This window comes from Canis lupus, chromosome 6 (genome assembly GCF_003254725.2).
Source record: "Canis lupus dingo isolate Sandy chromosome 6, ASM325472v2, whole genome shotgun sequence".
Classification (NCBI taxonomy): Eukaryota; Metazoa; Chordata; class Mammalia; order Carnivora; family Canidae; genus Canis; species Canis lupus.
Window position 1 is genome coordinate 37,664,064 of NC_064248.1, and position 26,011 is coordinate 37,690,074.

Here is a 26,011-nt window from a genome sequence, read left to right on the forward strand (position 1 = left end):
CAGTTCCTGAGCTGCCGCCCTCAGCCATGGGGGCTGCGTCTACAGGGGTGGGGCCCAGAGGGCAGTGAGCAAGCACTGGAAAGACAAGATGTGACCAATTAAAGGCTGTTTATTTCTAATGAGACAAAACACTACAATCTATTCAACAATGGGCTGGACACTGCAGTGATTGGGGGCAGGGATGGAGGGGCAGGGCGAGGCCTCTGAGCTCGATTATGAATAATGTCCAAGGCAAAACCTTCCAGAAGACTCTTCCTTACCCCTCGGGGCAGAAATAAAAATCACACAATCACCACTGATTCAGATTAGAACACCAAGCTGAGCCTCAGCATGACGCCAAGGTCAGCGCAGAGGTGGGGACAAGTCACCGCAACATGGACCTCTCCCCAAGAGGCACCGCCAGTCAGGAGGTCGAAGGAGAAAGAGTGCTTCTCTTGCCCAGGGCTCGCCCTCGTCCTCATCTCGAGAACACCGTTCTCCCACTTTGAGGGTGGAGGCGGCCCCAGGCTGTGCAGTTCTGAGGGAGGGGAGCATGACAGCACCCAGGCCCCCTGCCTGTTGCTCTCCCTTCTCCTCCTGCTCTCAGGCTGGCGCCCGGTGGCCATGGCTCCAGGACACTGCAGCAACACTGGGCGTGACTCTGCCACCCCCTCTACTCTGGAGGGCAGGGCGGGCAGCAAGCAGCTTTGGGGGATGGAGGTGAGGGTGATGCCAGAAGCAAGTGATGTTCACACGCACACTTCCTGGCACTGACAGCCTCTTTTGTCTCGGCCCCCAGGGACTGAGGGGCCACAAGGCACGTAACAGCCCCCAGCCCCGAAGGCAGGCCCCACTATCGACACCAGTCTCAGCTTTCTCCTGTCTGCATCTTAGAGCTTCAGCTCATGGATTTGGGGGGGTGGGGAGGGGCCCCGGAGGAACCTCACTGGCACCTATCCTCAGCCCAGCTCCCGGGGGCAGCCCAGCCCAGCCAACATCCACCATGTGATGGACAGTTCCGTGCTCGCCGGGACCATGTGAAGCCCTGGGCAGGAGGCCACCGCAGGGTGGAGAACTGTTCCATGATCTGACCTCCCGCATCAGAGCCCTGTGCTTGGGTGAAAAGCCTTCTGGTTCTGCCCGCCAGGAGCCAGCCCCTCATGGAGAGACAGGGGCTGTTCTCCACATCCGAGGCTTCTGTAGGCTGGTTTTGGATAAAGATCTGGCATTCCCTTGATTTCACTCCCTCGTTGTTCCAAGGCTCCTCTGTCTTTAGGGTCAGGTCTGTCCATAACAGTTGGGTTCCTTCCTTCCAGCAGAAGTTCACTCTGGCTTTGAAGGAAGGAGCTGGAAGGAATGGCAGTGGAGGGGAAGGGGATGGAGAAAGAAACAGACCACAGTGAAGGCCGCCACACCCCAGCCAGCCAGTGGGGCTGGTACACGCTCGTGGAGGCGGAACCAGGGCGCAGGCAGAGGCGGTGGTTTCCCGAGGTTACCAGTAAAGGAAGGAGGGCTGGAAGAGCCTGTGGGAAAGAAGAGGGGAGCAGGGGTGAAGGCCCCGGGAGATGTCCTGTGCTAGCCCATAAGGGGCCCTGACTGCCCCGAAGCACAAGCTCTCTGTGGCCTGAGTCCCTCCCAGTTCCCACACAAATCAAGGTGCAGATGGGGCTTCCAGCCCAGGGGGTCGTGGAGCACGCTGCGTGAGTCAGCCCCAACCACCAAACTGCTCTGGGCTGTGTCCGTGCACAAGGGGACAGCCTTGCAGTCCCCATGACCCCTTCTGGCCCTAAGGTCTGAGGCCAGCTCCCTGCTGGCATTTATGGCCCTCAGAAGTGGCTGCATCTGAGCAGAGCTCTGGTCTACCGGGCACCCGCTGTAAGCCGCTGCTGTAAGGGGGGACCTGGGAACATGGCCATGACACAGAAGCATCAGACACCCCTCAGGAGGGGGGCTGAGTGGTTGGGTGTGGCGGTAGGAGTGGCTTCATCTTCTGGTTCTTTCTCATTTTTTGAACCTTGTGGATGCATTCTTTTTAAAAATGTAGTTCAGGAAGTGAAAAGACAGAAGTGCTGGCCAAGGGCTCAAAGACTCTGCTTTCCTTCCGGCAGTTTCTGGACGTCAGTCAGGCTACTCAGCTCCTGGTACTACTTCCCGACATCCCTGTGCAGCAAGCCCCCATGCAGGCCGCCCTTCTGTTTTTATTGCTGTGTGTGTCATGGGCTTAATTTCCTGGTACCATCATCCCACTGGGCTCTGCTCCCCTCTTCCCCACCACCTGCTCCAGTGTACCTGGCAGAGACCAGGTGTGCCCCGCGACGCTCTGCTCTGAGCCCGCGTAGCACCGGGCCTGCAGCTGGGGCAGGCCAATGGGCCCGGCAAGGGGCCACCAGCTCCTTTGCAGAGGACAGAAGCCAGATGGCCAGGTAGGTGGGTTCTGCAGGGTGCCGAAGGGTGGGGCCTGATGGAGGCTGCCCAGCGGGCATCACATGGTCCGGCTGTACTCGATGCCACCCTTGGTGGAGATGCTGGACCACGGCAGGAAGCTGCAGAGCAGGCTGTGGGCCTGGCGGTAGATCCTATGCGGGATGGAGCAAGGGCTCAGGTTTGCTAGTGCGGAGCCCAGGTGCTGAATGTAGTCCGTGGGGCTCTGTTAAGGAAGATTCCAACTGCCTCACCTGCCCCACACTCTGGGTGGCCGTCAGCAGGGGCCCACGTGGTGATCTGCAGGACTGCATGCAGACGGAGACCCAGAGCCTGCTAAGCCTTTGTGGGGTGCTGGAAAGCCTTGTCAGCCAGAGAGGCCTCCACTGTGCAAAATAACAAAGAGTGGCATCTGAATACAACAGGACCTGCTGGGAGAGGCCGCAGACACATGGACACCCAGACCAAAGCTGCTGGACAGGGACTGGGTGGCAGGCGCCAGGCCTGGTGGAAGAATAAGCGTTCTCAGTCCACTCCCATCCTCAGTCATTAGACAGCAGAGCCTCATCCCTGTGAAAAGGAGGAGGATCCACGGGGCCAACCTTGGATACCTGGGTAAATTCTATCCTCACTTAGTTCACTCCTTGCTCGGTTGCCCTCAGGGTATCTGGGGCCACAGCCTCTATCAGGATGTCTCCTGTCTCCTGGCCTCCCTCCTTCCGCTCTTGGACCAGAGAGGGTTAAAGATGAGGGAGCAGGGGAGGGACGCAGCTCTGGGTCACACGCCTTAGGAAAGGGAGGTCTGGACCCAGGCGCTGCCAATAGCCAGCAACTGTTTTCGCCCTGCTTGTGTGTCTTCTGCGCAGCCAGCATGAGGCCCTTGGATGGCAGGGGCCTCCCGTCTGACCAGTTCACAGTTATCTGTTCTGGGCACCGGAAATGGGAGGCTCTCCATCAGTATTTGTTGGATGGGTGGATCATTGGCCAAGAGGGTTAAAACCTCTATCTTGGGGATCCCTGGGTGGCGCAGCGGTTTAGCGCCTGCCTTTGGCCCAGGGCGCGATCCTGGAGACCCAGGATCAAATCCCATGTCAGGCTCCCGGTGCATGGAGCCTGCTTCTCCCTCTGCCTGTATCTCTGCCTCTCTCTCTCTCACTGTGTGCCTATCATAAATAAATAAAAATTAAAAAAAAAAAAATTAAAAAAAAAAAACAAAAAAAAAAACCTCTATCTTGTGCCAGGTGAAGTCTGAGGAACACTGAGTACAACCAGATCTACCCACAACACCATCTGCTCAGGAAAAACGGCCCCGTGAGCTTGGCCTTGTGAATCACATGAAGGCAACGTGACTCTGGCACATGGGCCCTGTCCCCACGAGCCACCCTTGTGGCTGGGAAGCCACATCCCTCACCCTTGAAAAGTAAAGGATATAGGATTGTCCAGGGAGGGTGGCCGCCGTTGATGTAGAGGACATAGGTGAAGCCATCTTTGAGGACCCCTCGGATGGAGTAGTAATAGGGGAGATAATGATGTTGCTTAAAGTCTCTGTTTTCGTAGAAGTTTATTGCTGTGTTGTTGGTGGTGAGGACATGCAGGTAGATGGCTTTGCAGTGGTCCTGGGCGGTGGTTGATATGTGATCCTTTAAACTCTCAAGTAAAAGGGAACCTGCAGAGAAGGGGTGACAGTCACACAGCAGGGCAGGCAGGCAGGCAAGGAATGTGAAGCAGACAAGGAGATAACCTTGCCAACATCTCACAGATCTCCCTGCCATTGTATCAAAGATGGAACTCCTATAACCACCCTGTCAAAGCCCCTAAAATCCCGCAGCCAGATGGAGGTCATCAGCTACAGACCACCGGGTGTCTGGAACCATAGATGGGGGCCAGGTAGCTCCCTCACAGGGGCTAGGCCTGTGGTGGAGACTCACTAACCTTTCAGACAACAGAAAGTGCAAATAGGAGCCCAGGAGAAGGTAGGGCAGACAGGCCTGGGTCACACAGGAAGGCTGCTGCCCACTGGCTGTGTGGCAGAGGGGGGAGTTTGGAGACAGGCCTGGGGCACATTCCCTGTGCATGAGGGCATCCAATAAATGGCAGCTGGGACTGTTTTTTAATTATGTTTTCTATTTTTAATCAAGAACACCTTTTGACCAGACATAAGCCACGTGTGTGGTGGCCGGTGTGGTAAGAGGTGCCCGTTCCCTGACGAGGACATTTGGGCGCATCACGCATCTGATCGAATCAGATCTGAGAACGAGGCCATTGCCCAGAGACCTGGCGACAGGTGCAAAGAGCACAGGCTGAAGGCCAGCGGAGCGGAGATAGGGCAGGCGGACCTGCGGGCAGGGGCGGGCGAGGAATGTCCGCCAGGGCAGGGGGATAAAGGACATTATGGGCAAGTCACCAGCACATGGGAAAGGACCGGACATGGTGGCTGGAGCATACGTGCCACACACTGCGAGCTCGCGCCCCTTACCTATGCCGTGCTTCCTGAACTCCTTCACTACTCCCAGACTTAGAATGTATGCAACCTGTGTGTCAACAGAGAAGGTGGAGGCTAGAATATCCCCGTCCTGAGGGAAAAGTCAGATATAAAGACCGGTTAATGGCTGAGGCACATCTCACATGCTGATTCCCCAGCCTTGACCTCTGGGGGCGGGGTGCGGGGACTGGAGGGGCAGAGTTTAAGAGTCATCCCCCCACCACACACACACACACGCACACGCAGAAACGAGAGGGTGCAGGTCCTTGCAGCACATGGTTAAACTAAGGACACACACAGACCGTCCCTCCTCCTGAGGATGTGTTGTGGACCTGACAAGGGGCAAGAGTACAGCGGTAATGGGGAGGTGACTGTGCCACATGGGCACGTCCTGGGCACTCAGGACAAGACAAAGTTTGAAAAAGTTTGCCTCCAGGACCCTACGCTGCCCCCCTACATGGTCTCTGAGTAAAGGGAGTGGGGGCTCGAGCGGCCCCTCTATGCCCTGTGCTGCCCACAGTGGGCAGAGCAGCACCCCAGCACACCACCCCATCACTGCATCCTGGTTCCGGAGACGGAATTCTGGCCTGACGGCGAATCTGACCACCGTGCGAGATGAAGGAGAAGAATAAAGCTCAGGAGGAAGCTGGGACTTAAAAGAACTACCTTTGCCCGAATCCAGTCAAGAGCAAAATGGGGTATACGTGAGCAGGTCGGGTCTTTCAAAGGCAGACGTCCTTGTACTTTAAAGAAATAAGGGCAGCCCCGGTGGCTCAGTGGTTTAGTGCCGCCTGCAGCCCGGGGTGTGATCCTGGAGACCCTGGATCGAGTCCCACGTCAGGCTCCCTGCGTGAAGCCTGCTTCTCCCTCTGTCTGTGTCTCTGCCTCTCTCTCCTCTCTGTGTATACTCATGAATAAATAAATAAAATCTTTAAGGGAACCCTGGGTGGCGCAGCGGTTTGGCGCCTGCCTTTGGCCTAGGGCGTGATCCTGGAGACCTGGGATCGAATCCCACATCAGGCTCCCGGTGCATGGAGCCTGCTTCTCCCTCTGCCTATGTCTCTGCCTCTCTCTCTCTCTCCCTGTGTGACTATCATAAATAAAAAAAAAAAAATAATAATAATCTGAAGCTCAACAGACAGAACCAGCTGTCGTGCATTTTTCCCTGTCCTTGGAGTAAACACCCACATGGTCGACGCTGCTCAGTCTCGAAGACCAAAATAATTAGGCAGCATCTTGGCCCAGGACGATCACGTGCAACATGTTTGTGGCTGTGGTCTCGAGCTCTACACTCAGGGCAGAGCTTGCTGATGGGGGCCCCACAGACCTCAGGAGTCCTTACAGAGACCTTGGAGAGCTCGGTGAAGCCGAAGAAGAAATGACATATTCCTCTATCCTCACAAGCCTCTAACCAGAACTAGCATGTCCTTCAGCCAATCACAGCACAATTAGCTGTTTCTACAAACCACCGATCTTCCCAGAGCCCCTGACAACTTTGGGGGTTCTCAGAGTATCATTTACACTCCTCTCTATTTTGTTTTCTGGGATTTTTTTCACCCTTCCCTACTGTGAAACGGCAGTGGTTATGAGGCCTGCGGCTAGGTCTCTCGCCGAACGTGTGTATCACATACGCACAGGAAGAACCAAATAGGCGGGAGTCTCCTACTCGGTGTGGGCTCCGAGGAGAAAGGGCCACAGAGCAGGCAGTGATTCGGTCACAAGCCCGCGCAGTGACAAGACCACCAACTCCTCGCCACACATACTCACTTCCTTATGTATCTTGGTCCTACTTTTTATTTCAGCTACTATCATTCCCACGATGGCGCCCCTGTAGGTCGCGGCGAGGGAAAAGAACTTCTTGTTGGAGGTGATATCACGATACCATGAGTCTGGGTACCTGAGGAGGAGAACAAACGCAAGTTGTTTGCAAAGTTCAAGCTCAACTAATGCGGGGCTTCACACAGTGGAGCCACAGGGGACCCTGGGCTGCTCTGCCCACTGCTCCACGGCTGATAAGGAGCGTGTCCTCCGTTCAGCCTATACCAAAGGGTCTTCTTAAAGCAGTAATCTGTCTAGACGCAACTGGGAATTTCTTTAAAAAAAATTTTTTAAAGGCTTATGGGGTGGGGGGCAGAGGGAATGGGAGAAACTCAAGTGGACGCCAGGCTGAGCCCAGAGCCCAACACAGGGCTCGATTTCATGACTGAGATGACAACCTGAGCCAAAACCAAGAGTCAGACACTTAACTGCGCCAAGGCGGGACTGGGAATTTCTGATGGGAAAAATGATTCTACTATCATTAGAGATGAGAGGGAATGATTCTACTATCATTAGAGATGAGAGGGAATGATTCTACTATCATTAGAGATGAGAGGGAAAAAAAAAAAACCCTCTGATGACAATCTCTCCATGAGACCAGAATGTGCAGGGGCTGCTGGATGGGTTAGGACTGATGGCCCTTGCTGGCCCACAGACACCTAGGAGATTCCCACAAATTCTGTTGAGTCTTTTTGAAGACTGGGGGTGTGGGGAAGGCCAAGTTGCAGCTGAGCGGCATCTGAGTTCCCGGAGCCTCCCTGGGCAGGGATGGGGACAAGCCCTCCGGGCAGGTTGTGGCCAGGGTTGTTAGGGGCTACTCACCCAGACCCCTACCCAAGGGAGCAGGGAAGGGAACATTTAGTGCAAAGCCCCTGGACAGTAACGAAAAGGCAGACTCAGCCACAGCGAGGAGACACGGTCAGGAAAGCAGGGGCCCTCAGGGCCTAGGGGTGTGTGGGTTTGATTTTTAACTTGGCGTAGATGTAATAGGTTGGCCTGAGATGCCCTTTCTTGAGACCAAGAGCTGGGGAAGGATGCCATACCCTCAAGGTGACAGAGCAGACAGGTCCTCTACTCGGCTCTGCTCCACAGAGGCCACTGACCACCCACTGGAAGGTTCTATGGGGCCTGAGCATCACTTGTACTCCCTCCCTGATCCTCCTCACACTCATCCTTCTGCCCCCAGAGTGTCCGGCCAGCACAGCAGCCAGGACTCGGAGTGGCCAGCACGCAGCCCATGGCGCTACAGTTCACCCCACCATCCTTGGAACCTGAAGCCTGGGTGCAGGCTGTGAGAAGAGGCAGGCAGGTCGGGCGCCCCTGGAGGCGGAGGCTACAGCCCAGCACGTTCAGTGGGCTTGAATCCAAGCAAGTTCTGGGCTGCGAGGCGGCAGCGGCGGCACTGCTGGCAGAAGCAGAGCACCCTCCGTGGCCCGTCAAGCCGCTGCTGGCCCATGTCCCAGGGGCTGAGGCGACTCACATCCCAGCAGAGACAGGAGGTTCGCTGGTCGCCTCCACCTGCAGCAGGCTAATCCACCAGTCTGCGGCGAGGACGTGCGGAAACACGATCCTTGGCAGAGTCTAGTTCACTTTTAACAGGGTGTGGTTTTGTTTTGTTTTTTTTTGAAAATAATAAATTCTTGTGATGAGAGCTCAAGCCTTACCATCTGCGCAGCTTCTACACATACGTATATACAGCAGCATTCACCACGTCGGCATGCTGCACCTTACACTCCTAGGGCTTGATCTTCTAGCTGCCAGTTTGTGAAATAAAAAGCCTGCACCTGGGGGATCCCTGGGTGGCGCAGCGGTTTAGCGCCTGCCTTTGGCCCAGGGCGTGATCCTGGAGATCCGGGATCGAATCCCACGTCAGGCTCCCGGTGCATGGAGCCTGCTTCTCCCTCTGCCTATGTCTCTGCCTCTCTCTCTCTCTCACTGTGTGCCTATCATCATAAAAAAAAAAAAAAAAAAAAAAAAAAAGCCTGTACCTGGGATCCCTGGGTGGCTCAGTGGTTTACTGCCTGCCTTTGGCCCAGGGCCTGATCCTGGAAACCCAGGATCGAGTCCCACATCAGGCTCCCTGCAGGGAGCCTGCTTCTCCCTCTGCCTGTATCTCTGCCTTTCTCTCTGTGTCTCTCATGAATAAATAAATAAATGTTTAAAAAGAAAAAAAAAGCCTGCACCTAGTTTTCCCACTGTGAGCGCTGTGCGTGCACATTAGCAACAGACAGAACCGCAGCTGCCGATACTCTGCTCACCACAAACTACTGAAAATACCCTGCTACACGGTTTATAGCCTCATAAGCTTTTTTTATCTTGTACATGTTTTTAAATAAATGCAGGATTGGGATACACACTGTTTTCTAGTTTCCTTTTTCATTTATTATCTCATTAAAAAAATTCTTATCAACAAATATACCTCTTCAGCAGACTTCCCCTGGCTGAGTAACAAGCACTTGTAGGCACAAACCCCAACATGTGTAACCCAGTCCTCACCATTATGGTATTTAAACTGATTCTCATTTTTCTGAATTGTCAATAGCACTGCACTGACATCTTTTTTTTTTTTAATTTTTATTTATTTATGATAGTCACAGAGAGAGAGAGAGAAGCAGAGACACAGGCAGAGGGAGAAGCAGGCTCCATGCACCGGGAGCCCGACGTGGGATTCGATCCCGGGTCTCCAGGATCGCGCCCTGGGCCAAAGGCAGGCGCCAAACCGCTGCGCCACCCAGGGATCCCTGACATCTTTTTAACTAAAGAATCTCAGGAAAGGCCTTCTGGGGACTCTCTGCAGGAGGGTCACAGTGAGGTGGAAAGAGGCTGAGGGCAGTCAGGGAGCCAGGCCTGGGGTCCAAGACAGGCAAGGTGATCCTGGGCCACCACGGCAACTCCAGGTCATGCTGGCCATCACAGCAAGTCTCCCAGCTCTGGTTCCCCTCCCCCACCCCTCCCAGCTGCAGCTGGGGACAGTGGGCGCCATTCAACTTACTCGATGGGGAACCAGTCGCCGCAGAGATGCTTCACGGTGTCTATGTCATCGTGGCAGAGGAGGCGCAGGCTGACCTCACTGAGGGCGCTGGACGGCACCACCTCTGTCATTCACACCTGCAGGGAGGGAAGTGGCGTCAGGAGGGCGGCCACGCCCCCTCACAGCCCACCAACCAGGCACTGTCACCGCATGCTACTTCCTCCTCCTCCTCATGCTAACCTGTGAAGCAAGCAAGACAGGGAAGCTAGTATTGTCCCCCGTGGATGGACGTGTCTTCAGCAGCTGCACAGAGTGTGCTGTCTCTCAGCCCCAAGCACAGGTGGCACAGTCGCCCCCACTGTAGAGGAGGAAACTGGCTGCCCCAGCCCATCCCGGCTCCTCCCTGGCTGGTCTCACGTCAACATTCTGTTGCTGTTTCTGCTGCCACAGAGAGCCTCCAGCCCTACACCCTGACTTCTTCCCACCTGGGTCCCATCTGGGGCGGCCGGCCTGCTGGAGGCCATGGATGGCCTGCACTTTGGTGGAAGTGGCACCTGCTGGATGGGCTGCTTCTCCTCACTGACCAGGCAGACAGACTCTTGGGCAGGAAGAGAGACTGGGAGACATGCCAGAGGTCAAAGTAGGAGTCAGGAGTTGCCAACAACTCTTTTATTTAAAATAAATAAATAAAATTATATATATTTACTTATTTTACTTATTTACCTATTTACTTATATTTAATAATCTATGAATACATAACAAAGGATCCCACATTCTTGTCTTTCAACAACCTCCACACAAAACATGCAGCTTGAATTTGTGACCTGAGCTTGCAAGCCAGGTGTGCGCCCTGCTAACAACTCTTCTAAGTCAGGAGAGTATATTCAGTCCAGGCTGCGACACAACACCTGGACCCCCAGGATTGACTGAGTGTGCAGAGAAAGGCAACCCTGCCAACCCAGGTCCAGCAGCCCCTGGTCCCCCAAGGACAGACCCCCAGCCTCTAACCTCGATATGAAATACACTAACCACCTCAGGGTTCCACCTAAAATGCTGGGCCTGGACCCAATTGAGCCCCCAGGCCTAATTGTAGGTCGAGGGTGCCAAGATGTCTAAGAAACACAGAATGAGGGGTATTCCAGACAACTGGCCTGGTATCTTCACAAGATGAAGGTTATTAAAAAAAAAAAAAGTAAACCAAAAGAGGCGAGGAGACCTACCACCAAATATAATGTGTAAATCCCTACTGGGAAAAAGAACAAGTGAAAATAACCCTCTGGGGAAATGTAAACACAGGCGGGACAGCAGCTGATGCTCTGAAGCTGTTACTGACAGTCTTGGAAAAGGAAGGGTGTGATCACGCAGGAAGTCTTGGGAGTGAGGCACCGTGAGATCGGAAACTAACTTTTAGTGTTTCAAGAGATTCTAACTACTGAGGAAGCAAACACGACACAACACTATGAACCACTGGATCCAGGTGTTAGATAAGACAATACAGGAACTTACTGCCCACACGTTCAATTTCTCTACACGCCCAAACATTTTCATAACAAATGGTGGTAGTGGCAGGACCCTGAGAGGACAGTCATCACCAACCACCTGAGCTTGCTCTAGAAACTGGTTCTGTGAGTGTGCACCAAGACAGTGCCAGGGATGCCCAAAGGTCCCGGGGACCTGGACCTCAGCCCTCAGCACTCAGCCAGCCCAAGCAAGTGCCTGCGACAATCCTTCAAGGTCACCTGCTCTGGCTGCCCTGACGTCCTTGGTGCCTGGTTCCCATGAGATTTCAGGTATTCCCGGTCTCCAGGGAGGACCTGTCCTAATGCGCCAGCTGCCAGGGGCTGAAAGTGACCCCGAGGCTTGACCACTGAGATGGTGGTGCAGCTGCTCACCCTCTAAGCCCTGGACACAACCCCAGCATGCTCTACTCAGCAGGAAGGGCTCCTCTGAGGGCCAGTCGGGGGCTGGCGTCCCCCTAGGACCATGTGCTGCTGAGCAGTCAGGCCAAGGGTCACCTGAGGGCTGGCTGAGGGCAGGAGAAAGGGGAAGTACTACAGGAGCTCTGTGGCTCTGTGGCCACACTGGGTTCTGTCTTTGCAGCGCATGCCAAAATCCCAGAGGTGGGTACCATGCTACAGACTCTTGGGCAGGAAGAGAGACTGGGAGACATGCCAGAGGTCAAAGTAGGAGTCAGGAGTTGCCAACAACTCTTTTATTTAAAATAAATAAATAAAATTATATATATTTACTTATTTTACTTATTTACCTATTTACTTATATTTAATAATCTATGAATACATAACAAAGGATCCCACATTCTTGTCTTTCAACAACCTCCACACAAAACGTGCAGCTTGAATTTGTGACCTGAGCTTGCAAGCCAGGTCAAATACTGGCTCAACAGCTGAAATGAGAGGGGACCTGCTTTCTCCTCCTCCCTCCGTGTTTTCAGCCAGTGCCTGCACACTGCCTATGTGGGGTCTGCAAGGGGGGGACCCCTCCCGTGGCCCTCCTGGCAACACAAGGTGCCCTCATCCAGGGCTCTGAGTGGGACAGAATGGGATGTTCATAGAGACATGGGTCTGTTCCTGCTCAAAGCCTGGTGAAGCCCAACAGGTCCGGGGTCAGGCAGCAGCGGAGGTACCGCCTCCACCTAAGGAAGAAGTGGCATCCCTGGCAGGAGCCCTGCTAGAAGACCTGTCACTTAGAAGAGGACAGAGCTGGTCTTGGATTCAAGATCTTGATGGAACCCCTGAAAGCTAAGCTGACCCAGACAAAAGCCTCTTTCTGGGCAGGACAGAGACAGTCTGCAGTGTTGACAAAACAAGGGACACGGGCAGCCCTGGTGGCCCAGCGGTTTAGCACCGCCTTCAGCCCAGGGTGTGATCCTGGAGATCTGGGATCGAGTCCCACGTCGGGCTCCCTGCATGGAGCCTGCTTCTCCCTCTTGCCTATGTCTCTGCCTCTCTCTCTCTCTCTATCTCTCATGAATAAATAAATAAAATCTTAAAAAAAAAGGGGGGGGGACACAAGCCCTCACAAAAGTTAAAGTGAGAGGCTGCTGGGATATGGCAAGCCCCAGCTGCTGGGCTGTATTTGAGTTCTTAGTTCTAAACACAAAACAAAACCGGAACACCAACCAAACAACAAAGACTATCCTCAGACTAGGCACATCTGACCTTCCCGTGTCACTTGGTGTTTCTTCTTTCTTGAGATGCACCTTCAAAATCAAGACCCAAACCAGCCTGATCTCTAGGTAAACAACAGCTTCACTAACTTGGTTCCTGAACAGTGGGGCAGTTCCAGGGCTCAGCACCCGCATCTACAGCTGCTCACTCCAGCACACATCCCTGTTGGTATCCAGGACATGGCCTGTGGCCCAAAACATTCTGGTGTGACCTCAAGGATCTCACGCCTCTCCAGTGGCCAGCCACCTCTTGGGAAATGGGACTGGACAACCAAAAATGGCAATTCCTGAGTTTTATGAATCACCCCTGTCCAAGATACATCCTAGCGGTCACTGGATAGGATGTGGTTCCCCAGTCATCCCAAGCCAAGGGCTGTTTTGTCCCATAGAACATGAGTGCATGGGTTAGAGGGGTCTGCCCACCAAGAGCAGGATGGACTCTGGCACTTCACATTCGGGTACAAAGTGCTGCTCTCGAGGAGGTTTCTGCACAACCCCCAAAGCGAGGGTAACCCTCCCTTCTTCCACAAAAGGGGTGGAATCAAACACTGAGCCTGGCCTTGTCTCTGTCTTGCCCTTAGCCAGCCAGTCTCTCGGAGTCCCCTCTAGAATATCCAGGGTTAGGTCCCTCAGGACTGCACTGAGGCTGCAATGAGCTGCTGATGGCAAAGGGCTGGGAACCAAAGAAGAAATGCCCGTCAACGTGGGCTGCTGGTGCCTGCCAGCTGGTGACCACACAGTCTTGAATTTTAACACTGATGTCCTAAGTAGTTTTGCTCCGATTCCTAACTTGGGTGGTTGTTAGCTGCTGGTTCAGTGTTGGGAGTTCAGTTCAGACTCACCTCCACTGGAAAGAGGCTTTGCCCCCCAACCCTTTTAGCTGAATTCTGGATCCACACACAGTACCTCTGACATGTTAAAAAACAGTTCTCTGGCTGAACACATGTACAAAAAATTACTAAATGCAACAATCAAAGGTTTCATTAATCTTGTAAGGTAAGAGAACAGCATTGTGGTTGTGTAGAAAATGCTCATGCTCTTTAAAGAGATGTACAATGGATACACAGAGACAAAATGACAGGATGTCCTGTAATTTAATTTAGTTGGAGCAAAGGTGGCTAAATGTTAATAACTGTTGACCTGGATGAATGGCAGGTATGTCAAGTGGATGTTTGAAAATGTCCCAATTAATAAAGCAAGCAACCAACGAAACTTTTCCACAGACGCTGAGTTTTGGATATAGATGGGAGGTTTGCCAGGTGACCCATTTAAATGCCTCTGGCACCCTGTACCCCAAACTCGGAAAAGCAGCACCACATGCTGCAGCAACCACCACAGTCTCTGTGCACCTCATCACTAGAAGAGGGAGTTCTCAGCAAACCATGGCTCGTTCACTGACATGCACTCTGGATCCCAGCTGGGTTACAGGCCTAGTTCAGAGGGTTAACAGGCTCAGGGAACACTGGTCAGCACCCAAGTCAACCAAATCTCAAACTCCACTGATGTTTTTAGGATCGACAGCACACAGGGCACAGTTTTAGGAAGTAGCCTGAAGCTGTCCAAGATGCTCAGTATCAAACAGGGCCAGTTTATTTCTTATTAAGATTTTTAATGTATTTATTCATCAGACACAGAGAGAGAGTCAGAGACATAGGCAGAGGGAGAACCAGACCTCCTGCAAGGAGCCTCACGTGGGACTCAATCTCGGACCCTGAGATCACACCCTGAGCCAAAGACAGACACTTAACCACTGAGCCACATAGGCAACCCAACCACAGGGCCAGTTTAGGGTAATGCCCTTCCCCTTCCCCTTCCCCTTCCCCTTCCCCTCAGGGCCAAGAAAAGTAAGTACAGGAGTCCCTGCCTAAACCTGGAGCCTCTGGGTCAAAGTCAACAACCCCACATCATCCAAGGCTGAGGCCGAGGCCAAGGCCAAGGCCTGTCCCTCAGTGCAGTCTTTCCAGAGAAGGCTCCAGGGACAAGGGGGTCCTCTTCTCCCTATTCCAACAATCTTCAGGGAAAATCCTGGTGGACAAGCTCCAACACATCGCCATCTGCCAATCCATGTAGCCAAACAGGATGGTCTATAAAAATCTTTCTCAACACCCCTGCAAGGCCACAATCTCTCCTCTAAATCAAGCAAGGAGGGAGTGGGAGTGGGAGTCCACTATGGACTGTCAGTGGATGACTGCATCGACAAAATGCAGTGGACACTTAACCCGACACCTGCTACAACGTGGATGAATGCTGAAAACGTGTTGAGTGAAAGAAGCCAGACACTAAAGGCCACATTTATGATTCTAGTCATGTGAAATATCTAGAACAAGCAAATCCAGACAGTAGGTGAATGGTTGCTAGAGGCCAGCAGGATTGGGATGGGGGTGGGGATGACGATGGCTGTGGGGTTTCTTTTGGGAGCAGTAAAAATATCCTGAAACCAAATGTGATGGATGCACAACTCTGTGAATACACTAAAAATGCTGAATGGTACACCCTGTGTGGGTCAATTGTATAGCATGTGGGCTGTATCTCAACAAAGCTGTTAAAAACAAAAGTAATCCTGAGAGTGAATGTTTCTTTGGTGAACAAACGGATGCAAAAATTCTTTCTGAAGACAGTCACAGTAGATTCCAGAAAGAATCAGAAGCTTTCTAGCCTGCAAGTCAAACTGCAGGGACTCGTGCGGGTGCCCATGAGGGGCTGGCCTGGACCTGCCACCTGAGGTGTGGGGTTATGTGCACACGCACGTGCATGCATGCACACACATCTGTGCCAGCCCCAAAAAGGCTAGGGAGCCTGGCAGGAGACATGGATTCAGAGCCGAGGAAGAATCGCCCGCTCACCAAGGTCCACCTGGTAGCTTACTCCAGATCTGGGCCAATTTTAATTATTTCATACTCAAAGAAAAAAATCTGTCACTGTGTAAGAAGTGATCAGAGGAAGTTATCGAGTGTCAGACAAGAATGTCCGTGCTAGGAGTTTTCACAGGGTAGCAACTTAAATGCTTTTGAGAAAGAAAAGATCACGCTCAGATTCCCCCCAGCTCCAGCTGAGAAAGCAACACAAACCACAAATCACCAGATGAATCTGAAATCAACTTTTGGCTCCAATGTTTGGTCTGTGCCAGGAATCTCCAGGTCCTCCTCTTTCCAGGAACAGCTCTGTAGACTGTTCATCTGGTGAGAGCCCGGCTCGAGCCAGTCGGAGAAGTGGGGTGCCATGACTGCCTGCCCTCGCTGTTCTTGGCAGAACTCCAGGTGTCTCACTGGTTGTGCTCTACTGTGTTCTTGAGCTCCCATGGAAAGGAAGAGCATGACAGGACACCAACAGCATGCTCCCACTAGACCCTCCAGCACAGGGGACGGAATGAGTACAGGCACCCGGCAACATCAGCCAGCAGTCAGGGTCTGGGTGGTCAGACAGACCCGAGGCATCCGAGGAACAAGAGCTGCTGCAGCAAAGTAAGTGCCAGGAAGTGAGGCCTTGACCTGTAAGGCTGCCTGTGACAGGGGAGCAAGAGGATGGGGGTGGGACGCTTTCTGAGGGGACTGGAAGTTCTGTACGCAGATGGTGGTGGTGGTTACACAGACACACACATATACGCATGTGTTAAAACTCACTTGGTGCATCTTGCCCTATGTATACTAAACTTCTATAAAGTTGATTTTAAAGATTTTTAAAAAACTCTCTATGAAAAAAAAAAACCCTCTATGTTGAAGTCTGATAGCAAAGGGAGAGATCCATAATAAATGAGCATTTCATGTCCTCGGACTTATAAATAAATTTTTCCCTAGTATCCTTGGGACAAGGCTCTTGACTAAAAGGACAGGATTTGCTCTGTTTGACTTTCAAGAAAAAAAACTGGGCTCCAAGATGCACAGCTATTCGTGGACTCTCACACTCCTATTAAAAAGTACTTCCATGTTTTCAAAAGCCTTGACTTAAAAATAGAAAAAAGAAACTTTTAACTAAGGGAAAAATGCAGCATTTATAGTGCCCAGGCTGTCCCAGCCCAGCTCCAGCAGGCGGAGAAAGTTCAGGAAGGCAGGGAAAGGGGGACTCCAGGGGAAGCCTGGTGTGGTCCCAGGAAGCACTGTCATCAGAGGTCAAGTTTACAGAGAGGGTGGCGGAGCATATGAGATGCTGGTGTGGCAAGAGGCTGGTTTAGATAGGGAGCAGTCCAGGCAATCCACCTCTGACACCTTGGTAGGAACTGGTAGGAACTCACCATTTACCCATCCAGAACTGTCTGCCATGTAGCAGTCTCCTATTGCTATGGGCTACTCTTAGGGCTTATGGGACAAGGCTCCTGATGAATGATTCACCAGACAACAGGGGCCAGTGGGTGAAGCCAGAGCACAGGCCCACCAAGTCAGGTCGCAGTTCTGAGCCTTCAGGTGCTGGTGGGACGTAGCACCAAAGCCTCAGACATGCAGGCCACCTTTTGGGACATTTCCATACACTTCCCTACAAAGACACAGATGCATCGATACAAAGTCAGGGGCATGTTGTACAGGGAACCCAAAGTTCTTTTGGGCTTGGAAGTTAAAACACGAAGCTGCAAAGGTTCAGGCTTCAATGAGAATTTCTGCCTGGGTTTCCTGGCTAAAGAAATCGATGGTGACAGAAATCAGAAAGCAGATGTGGCAATGGACACCAAGAAGGGGCAGAAGGCAACCTGCTGGGACGATGGTGATGTTCGGATCTGAGCTGCTGGCCACAGGGCAAACACTAGTCAGGGGCCAAGCTCTCTGCCAGAGGCCAGCGAACTCGGGGTGCCTGCACTCGATGGCTGGGTCCTCCTTCAGAATCTTGAGGGTGAGAATGCAAAGACAAAGGCCTCCGTGCAGTTCAGGGGAGGACATCTGGGATTTTGGAGCTCTGCTCTTAACCGTCACACTGTGTCTCAAGATGACATAGGTCTTATTTTGTTTAAATTTATTTTTCCGGGACACCTGGGTGGCTCAGTGGTTGGGCGTCTGCCTTTGGCTCAGGGCGTGATCCTGGTGACCCAGGATCAAGTCCCATGTCGGGCTCCCTGCATGGAGCCTGCTTCTCCCTCTGCCTGTGTCTCTGCCTCTGTGTGTGTGTGTGTCTCTCATGAATAAATAAAATCTTAAAAAAAATTATTTTTCCATTTTGTTTTACCTCCCGTCCAAGGCCAAATGACCAGATGCGGAGGGCATACGTTGAGAGCACTGCGCATGTCTGCCACCTGCAAGCCCCTGACGCTCCTCGGAAAGGCATTGGGATTAAGGCTGGTCATGACAGTCGAACAGAATCCTCTGCTTGTTCTAAGGACCGTGTCATGGCCTCAGCACCAGCGAATTTCCAGACAGAGGACTGGACTGTAGGCAGGTGGCCAAAGAGCTCTTTGCCTTTTGTGGCCTTACTAGGCCAGTGTCAAAACTGGAGAAGGAAAGCCCAGGTCTGGGGTGAGACAAGGATGAAGAGGAAGATGAGAAAGAATATGACCTGGAGGGGATCCCTGGGTGGCCCAGCGGTTTAGCGCCTGCCTTTGGCCCAGGGTGCGATCCTGGAGTCTCGGGATCGAGTCCCACGTCAGGCTCCTGGCATGGAACCTGCTTCTCCCTCCTTCTGTGTCTCTGCCTCTGTCTCTCTCTCTCTATGTCTATCACGAATAAATAAATAAATCTTTAAAAAAAAAAAAAAAGAATATGAGCTAGGACAAAGGAGGACACCGGAGCCAGGGGCCAGAGATGTGGAGCCATGAGCAGCCCCCATGGTCCCCTTGTCAGAAAGTTCCAGACGTGTCTCATGTTCCCGGAATAGAACATGAGGGCGCAGACGAGCCTCTGCTGCCAGCTCACACACTAGCAGGGAAACAGCGAGAGCACAAGGGTGTGGGGACCGCAGGTGTGTGGGCCAGACAGGCCGAGGACCCCTGGTGAAGAAGTGCTTCAGCCCCTCTGCTTTCTGAGATCCTGGCAGCGGGCTGCCCGACAGGGCACTAGGACCCCAGAATAGCGTTCCCACTTCAGGTCCCGTGTAACAACAAGCCACCTGTAAATAACTGGAGTTTTAGGGTCTGGGAATAAAAATATATGTAATAATCTGCATTCCTGACCAACAGCCACGACTGGACCCTGTCTAGGGCTCAAATTCAGCCAGGAGTACGTGTTCTCCCACAGGGAACTCCAGCGGCTGCCAGCAGCCCTCAGCACTGCGAGAGTGTACGTGGGTGTGTGTGTGTTTGTGTGTGTGTGTGGGGGGGGAGCAGTCAGCTAGTCCCTTTGAAAGGAGAAAGCACAGCAATAGGGGACTCGGGTTTTGGAGACCCCGCCTGCCTGCCCCCCGCCCCCCAGCAGGCCAGGCTGCCCGCCTCCGTGTTTCCATCTCTGCTGGGTTTTATCATTGCATGGGTTTTTACTCTGCCTCTCTACCTTTGCGTTTAAGATCCTTCAGAATCAAAGAGATGTTCATTATGAAAGTGGGCCAAATTTGGTATAAATTAACACTTGATCATGAGGTTAACATATTATTTTTAAAAAGTAATTTTACCTCCTGCCAGCATTTGCCTCTGGAATTACAGCAGATCGTCTATGTTCTTCATCACTCATTTCTGTATTTGAGCTTTTTTTTTTTCTTCTTCAACAGCTTGAGTTGTTTTTGTTTTCAGAAAAAAAAGACTTTCAGGTGATATGAGAAAATCATGAATATATTCTTATTAAAATTATCTCATGGGCTGTTTTTAATTAGCAACAACTTGGAAGTTTTATAGTGTCTCTGCAAATTCTAAGTAGAATGATTACCCATTTTGCCCTGAAATAGTCTCTCCTAGTGCCAACTTTTAGATCTTGGACCCCTGGAATAGTGTAGCATTTTGTGCACTGATACCAGAAATAAATGTTCTAAATACAGATTCAAAGTTGTAATGAAGGGATCCCTGGGTGGCACAGCGGTTTGGCGCCTGCCTTTGGCCCGGGGCGCGATCCTGGAGACCCCGGATCGAGTCCCACATCGGGCTCCCGGTGCATGGAGCCTGCTTCTCCCTCTGCCTGTGTCTCTGCCTCCCTCCCTCTCTCTCTCTCTCTCTCTCTCTCTGTGACTATCATAAATAAATAAAAATTAAAAAAAAAAAAAGTTGTAATGAAGCAAAAAGGAGGTAGTTGTAGATAAGGATGCTAACCGCACTTGTAAACATAAAGGGTTCCTATGTAATTCTTAAACAATTTTCGTGGTTTTATAAAATCCAATATAGGGGATCCCTGGGTGGCTCAGCGGTTTAGCGCTTGCCTTTGGGCCTGGGCGTGGTCCTGGAGTCCAGGGATCGAGTCCTGGGTCGGGCTCCTGGCATGGAGCCTGCTTCTACCTCTGCCTGTGTCTCTGCCTCTCCCCCCGCCCCCCTATCATGAATATAAAATTTTTTTTTTTTTGGGGTATGGAATATAAAAATTTTAAAAAAAAATCTTTAAAAAAATCCAATTTAAAATATTTACAAGTTTTAGATGACCACTTTTTAAAAGGTTTTAAAACAGTCCTGGGGCACCTGGCTAGCTCAGTCCAAAGAGCCTGTGACTCCCAATCTCAGGGTTGTGGGTTTGAGCTCCACCTTGGGTACAGAGATTACTTAAAGTGAAATTAAAATAAGACAATAACATTTCCCTTTTCTTGAAGGAGGTAAATGCTCTTGTAAACCTTTTTATTTTACTCTGAACACAGAGTAAAATAATTCATATGCAATATAAAGCAAAACTAGGACTCCCCTATTCACCCCATCACCAATAAAATGACTGTTAACGTTTCTGGTGTTTCCTACAAGAAAATGATTTTTTGGGGGCACCTGGGTGGCTCAGTTGGTTAAGCATTTGCCTTTGGCTCAGGTCACAATCCCAAGGTCTTGGGATGGAGCCTCACATTCTTCTATCTTCCTCTGTCCCCCACCTTGGTTTACGCTCTTTCTCAAATAAATAAATAAATAAATAAACAAACTCTTTTAAAAATGATTTTTTGCTTTTTTTTTAAATAGGAGAGGGCTTGGCTGGTAAGGGGCTGAGGGGCTGTTTGGGGTGGTGGGTATACAAGTATACTCATGCCAGGACCATTTGTAGTGTACTTTCCTATAGGCACACTTTTTTTTTTTTTTTTTTTTTTTAAGATTTTATTTATCCATTCATGAGAGACAGAGAGAGAGAGAGAGGCACAGAGACACAGACAGGGAGAAGCAGGCTCCCCACAAGGAGCCCAATGCGGGACTCCATCCCTGACCCGGGGATCATGCCCTGAGCCAAAGGCAGACGCTCAACCATGGAGCTACCCAGGCAGCCCTGTGGGCACAGTGAAATGGTGTTAAAAAAGGGAGGCCAGAGGAGAAACAAAGTAACCTGAAACCAAGACTAGAAAGCAGCAACAGTCTGACCAACAAGCCCTTCTGAAGAGTTTAAAGAGAGAAGGATGGTTGGAAAAAAACAAAATTGAAGTAAGCACCCACCAGCACTCCCATAAATACTATAAAAAAAGGTGTAAATATTATCCATCAACATTTTCCAGGTAAGAATTCTTTTCAGTACCTAAGGGACAATTACCCACAGACTCTATTATATAATGAAACTGCTTTCTTCTAATTCTTCTCAGTCATTTTCAAGATGGGCTCAAATTTCCAATACTTCACTGCCCAAACAGGTCTTATTGCAGGAATTCAGGAAGCAGAAAAGAGGAACGCAATTTGATTTTGAACAACAGTATTTAGCAAGAAATAGAACTGCAAGATTTTTTTTTAAAGGACTAGTGTTTTTTTTTAATTTTTATTTATTTATGATAGTCACAGAGAGAGAGAGAGAGAGAGAGAGAGAGGTAGAGACACAGGCAGAGGGAGAAGCAGGCTCCATGCACCGGGAGCCCGACGTGGGATTCGATCCCGGGTCTCCAGGATCGCACCCTGGGCCAAAGGCAGGCGCCAAACCGCTGCGCCACCCAGGGATCCCAAGATTTCTTTTTTAACGTGGTCTGTAAAAGATGACAATACTTTTCTCTGGCATGCCTGTGGAAGCACAGGGAACAAAGACTTTCTCAGCTGTCGTTCTGCATCCCCTTCCACAAGTACCTCCTCTCTGCTTGTTACAACCATCACTCTGTCTTCAGAAAGTTTACTTGCTGCACCAGGACACAAAATGCCACGCTGTCCCAAGGCCGTGGGGTTAAAAGTTGGCACTAAGAGTCCATTTTGAGGCACAAGGGGTAACCATTCTTACAATTTGAAGAGACATTTAAAAATCTCTACATTGTCACATTCACGGGTCATTTCGCCCCCTGCTACCTGCCACATGGGCCCTCCCTGTGAGGGAAGTCAGTCTCAGGTGAAGAGATGGGCAGTTTGAGATGCTGACAGAACAAGGGACCAGCGCTCACTCACCGTCACTCCTTCTCTCCCTGACCATCTACCTCGGCTCCGGGACCTGGCCACCTTGGCTGACTGTCACATGCATGCCGGCCTCTCTGCGGTGGGGCACTCAGGCTCCAGGAAGTTCAACTGCTGACCTGGGCCCCAAGCTACTTCCTGCAGAAAGTGCTGGCTCCCTGTTCTGACCCCCTTCCTATCATTCCAGGAACACCGAGCAACTGCCTTAAGGCTCACACCAGAATACTAACCGACGATTTGCTCATTGGGTTTTCTAATGCATGGGTCTCTCTTTAGTCAGTGGTGTAAAGACTTCACCTAACCCAGAGCTGGCCTACCAGCTAGCTCCTATCAGAGGCCATGCTAAAAAGAATGATATTTAGGGAAGGAAGCCTGATCTTGAAGTTATCAAAAACACTTAGAGATATTTGCTGGAAAAAAAAAAAAATCAGCATTTGAACTTAGCCAGAAAGAGACCCATGAATGAGGTCCAGCATTATTTTGCAGATCAGCATCACTTGAAAGCAGTGCACATGGACATGAGCAAGACCAGCTCTGACACAGAGTCTAAACCCCAAGCTTGCTTTCTGCAAACAACGAATGGAGATGGAAAAATCATGAGGGCTTTTGTGGATTTCTTCCAGAAAGATGTTGAGGGAAGATAATGGAGATAAAACTTAGATGTTGAGCAGCCACCATTTAAGAGAAGACATTGCCTGATAGGTAGCCAGCTCTCTATTCAGGTAGGAGAGCTGTCACCAACAGCTGAGACCTCTGGGCCATTTCAGCAGTGCAAAGACACATGCCACCCTAAATTCAGAGCTCTCAGGATTCTTCTCTACCCTGTGTTACCTGTGGCTGCTGCAGTGTGAGGATGCTGTGTCCATCTGGTCTAAATGCACCTCAGGTTGCTAGAAATCAAAATGCTGCTAATACTACATTGAGGCTCAGACTGTTCTGGGGCCAAGTACCCAGTCAGCAATGACAGCATCACCCCAATTCAGGTGTAAGTATCTTTTATCTCTCATATCTTTTAACATCCAGGAATTTTCTTCCATCTCAGGCTGAGGCATGTTGTTGCTAAGCAACTTCAAGTCACATCTGAAGTCTGTGTGTGGGTGTGGTTAAAATAAACAGGTGACAAAGCCGCTGTAAGTTACAGAGAGGCACAGACCTTTTAAAAAACATGCCTATACTTTTTATTCTGGCCTGTCAACACCACACCGTGCCTTGACTTTGTTTTGTACAGGTTTTAACTGTCTTCATAGAATCCCAGCCTGTCTGCAAGCTCAGTGATATGGAATTGCAGCAAACGGTGGCCCAAGGGAGAAGGAGCTCAGGCACACTGCCTTCTCGGGGCCTAAGTGCACAACGGTTGTGATCTACACAAAATCCTGAAACAGGGTTAACTGCAGACCTATGTGCACTGCCATGACTGATGATCTGTCCATTTGGAGAGATGGCCGGGACTTATATTTCAGCCACCCGAGTCTCTCGTGTTTAATCCCTTCTTCTCCAAACTTAAGTCAATTCAAAGATTTTTGTGAGAGAGAATTTGTTTTTGCTCCAGTCCTTTTAATTCAATGATGCTCAAGACTCCTCTTCTTTCTCCCTCTCCGGCCAAACAAATAACTTTTCACACCTATATCTACATCATAAGAGGTCACCACAATTGTGGTATTTCTGTAGATTACCTGGAGTCACCTACCTTTCCTGGGTTACTCATTAACCAGAGGTTTTCTGCCTTCAGTGCTCTGGAGAAACTTCTGCAACTAGCAATGTCCTCTCCAGTTCTGACACTCGGATTAACCACTGCCCGGGCACCGCAGGGAGCCATCGTGTGGGGCGGCAATCTCGCCTCAGAAGAACTGCGTAACAAGATTTTAGCGCTCCGGACTTGGCAGAGTGGAACAGATCAACGAAGCTGACAATGCCCACGTTCACTGCGGAGCAAGTCCGGGTCCTGTGCTGTCGGTGGTCCCGAGGAGGCCCACAGCCTCCCTCCCGATTTTCCCACGGGGACGCACACAGGTGCTCCGGGCTCCCGGTCTTCCCTGACAGGTGCCCGATCTGGTGGAGAAGAGGTCAGGGCTGCCGTAGGGTCTGCACCGCCGGCTGTAAACTACCAGACACGTAAGGAATCGACGTGTCTTAAGACCAGAAGGTACAGCTGAGGAGAGGGTCGGCGGCGACGAAGACGGAGCCCCAGGCTGTCACGAGTCCACAGCGGGGCAAACGGGTCGGCAAGAAGTACAATCGGCGCAACAAGTACCAAAGCAAAGGTCGGGCCAGGCGAACTGCTGACCTGTGAGAAGGCCAGGCCCTTCGGCAGGAGGGGGACCTGGCGGGAAACGGGGGCCCGTTCGACCTCTGGCCCCAGATGTCCACCCCCACTCGTCTTGGGGCCTGGCCGGGGGGCGCCCGGGCGAGGGGGGCCGCCGGAAGCGTGTCGGTCCTCGCCCCGCGGCCGCCCTGCGCACCCCGCGGGCCTCCTCAGCCGTGGCCGGAGCGAGCTCGCGCCCCCTCGGCCCCCCACGGACTCGTCTGGGCACTCCAAGGGGCGGGCCGCTCGCCCAGGCCATCCCGCGCCCCGCCGCGGTCGACTCGGGCCCCCGCCGCCCGGGTCCCGGCGGCTCCTCGCCTCCCTCACGACCCCTGTCCCACCGCAGGCCCGAGCCGGGGGAACCTCACCTCGGGCGGGAGCCGGCGGCAGCGGACGCCGTCGTGGGGCTCAGCGCATCCTGGGGTCGCAGGCAGCCGAGACGCGGGGCCGCGCGGAGCCCTAAACGAGTTATGTAACCGGCAGGGGCCGCAGCCGAGACGGAGGCGGCGGCCCGCGGCACTTCCGCCTCCCGCGCCGGGCCGGCGGCGCAGGCCGGAAGCCCATTGGCCGCCGGCCCCCACGTGGGACGCCGACGCCGCCGCTGCCATCTTAGGTACGGGCAGGCCTCCGGCGAGGGCAGGCGGCCGGCGGCGGCGACCGCGGCGCGGACTAGGCGGGCGACCCTGCGAGCGGGCGGGCGAGGACGCGGGTGTCGCCGCCCCGGTGGAAGCCGGCCGGGTCGGGCCTTGTGGAGGAGCCCCGGGGGCGCCCGAGGAGAAGATTGCTCCCCGCCGTCCAGCCCCGGGCTGACGCTCTGCTCGGTTGGGCTCGGGCTTTTCCATCCCCGGAGCCCGGCGGCGCGTCCAGCCGGGGAAGCGTGGTGGCCTGGACCCGGTTGGCGGGCAGCACCTCCCCTGGCGCCCGGCGACGCGGCCGCCGGCCAGGCCGTCTCCGCGCACGGGCTGTTGAGGGCTGTCGCCGTGCCAGTGGGCTGGGGTCGGTTGCGCTCAAGGTACAGGATCGAACTCCAGCTCTGTTACTAGGAACTCGTGTTGAGCAACATCTGATAGTAACTTTAAAGCAGTTTATTCTTTGCCTTCGAATAAAAGTGGACCACACAGCCAAAGCATGGAATAAAAAGGCCCTGCTTACAGCCAAAGGCTACAATGATCCACCCTAAAAGGATTTAATTCACATCCAAGAAAATAAACGTTACCACATATCAAAAGTATAAATAAATTAACACTATTTTATTTTATTTTAATTAACACTATTTTAGACAAACTAAAGACATATTCTTTTTTACATTTTGAAAAGGAAAAAGTATCTAATGAGATGGAAAGTTTTTAAAGGTAACTGGTATAAATAGACCAAGAGCAGTGTAACAGGCAATATAAAACAACAAGGAGGGATCCCTGGGTGGTGCAGCGGTTTGGCGCCTGCCTTTGGCCCAGGGTGCGATCCTGGAGACC

General features: G+C 52.0%; 1 protein-coding gene across 4 annotated transcripts; it reads right to left on the reverse strand.

Moving 5' to 3' along the window:
• Nucleotides 1–91: 91 nt before the first annotated feature.
• NAA60 (N-alpha-acetyltransferase 60, NatF catalytic subunit) lies at nt 92–25,047 on the reverse strand. Of its 4 annotated transcripts, XM_035717274.2 has the most exons (8): nt 24,908–25,039; nt 23,925–24,286; nt 9,693–9,808; nt 6,650–6,779; nt 4,877–4,973; nt 3,832–4,066; nt 2,269–2,618; nt 92–1,502 (listed from the first exon to the last, which is right to left on the reverse strand). In XM_035717274.2, exons 3-7 carry the CDS (start codon nt 9,800–9,802, stop codon nt 2,462–2,464), a joined length of 729 nt encoding a protein of 242 aa, XP_035573167.1. In that variant the 5' UTR covers nt 9,803–9,808; nt 23,925–24,286; nt 24,908–25,039; the 3' UTR covers nt 92–1,502; nt 2,269–2,461. The 4 variants fall into 4 exon arrangements, with proteins under 4 accessions (XP_035573167.1, XP_025272504.1, XP_025272506.1 ...); XM_025416719.3 differs by lacking the exon at nt 23,925–24,286 and having other exon boundaries at nt 24,908–25,047; XM_025416721.3 differs by lacking the exon at nt 23,925–24,286 and having other exon boundaries at nt 9,693–9,911; nt 24,908–25,046.
• Between the last annotated feature and the right edge of the window lie 964 nt (nt 25,048–26,011).

What these genes read in the sequence shown, in the direction of transcription:
- NAA60 (XM_025416719.3), bottom strand. Translation starts at nt 9,802, where the DNA reads ATGACAGAGGTGGTGCCGTCCAGCGCCCTCAGTGAGGTCAGCCTGCGC. An exon ending in GGACCAAGATACATAAGGAA is followed by an intron (nt 4,974 to 6,649) that starts GTGAGTATGTGT and finishes CTTTTCCCTCAG; the next exon opens with GACGGGGATATTCTAGCCTC. An exon ending in CACCCTCCCTGGACAATCCT is followed by an intron (nt 2,619 to 3,831) that starts ATATCCTTTACT and finishes ACAGAGCCCCAC; the next exon opens with GGACTACATTCAGCACCTGG.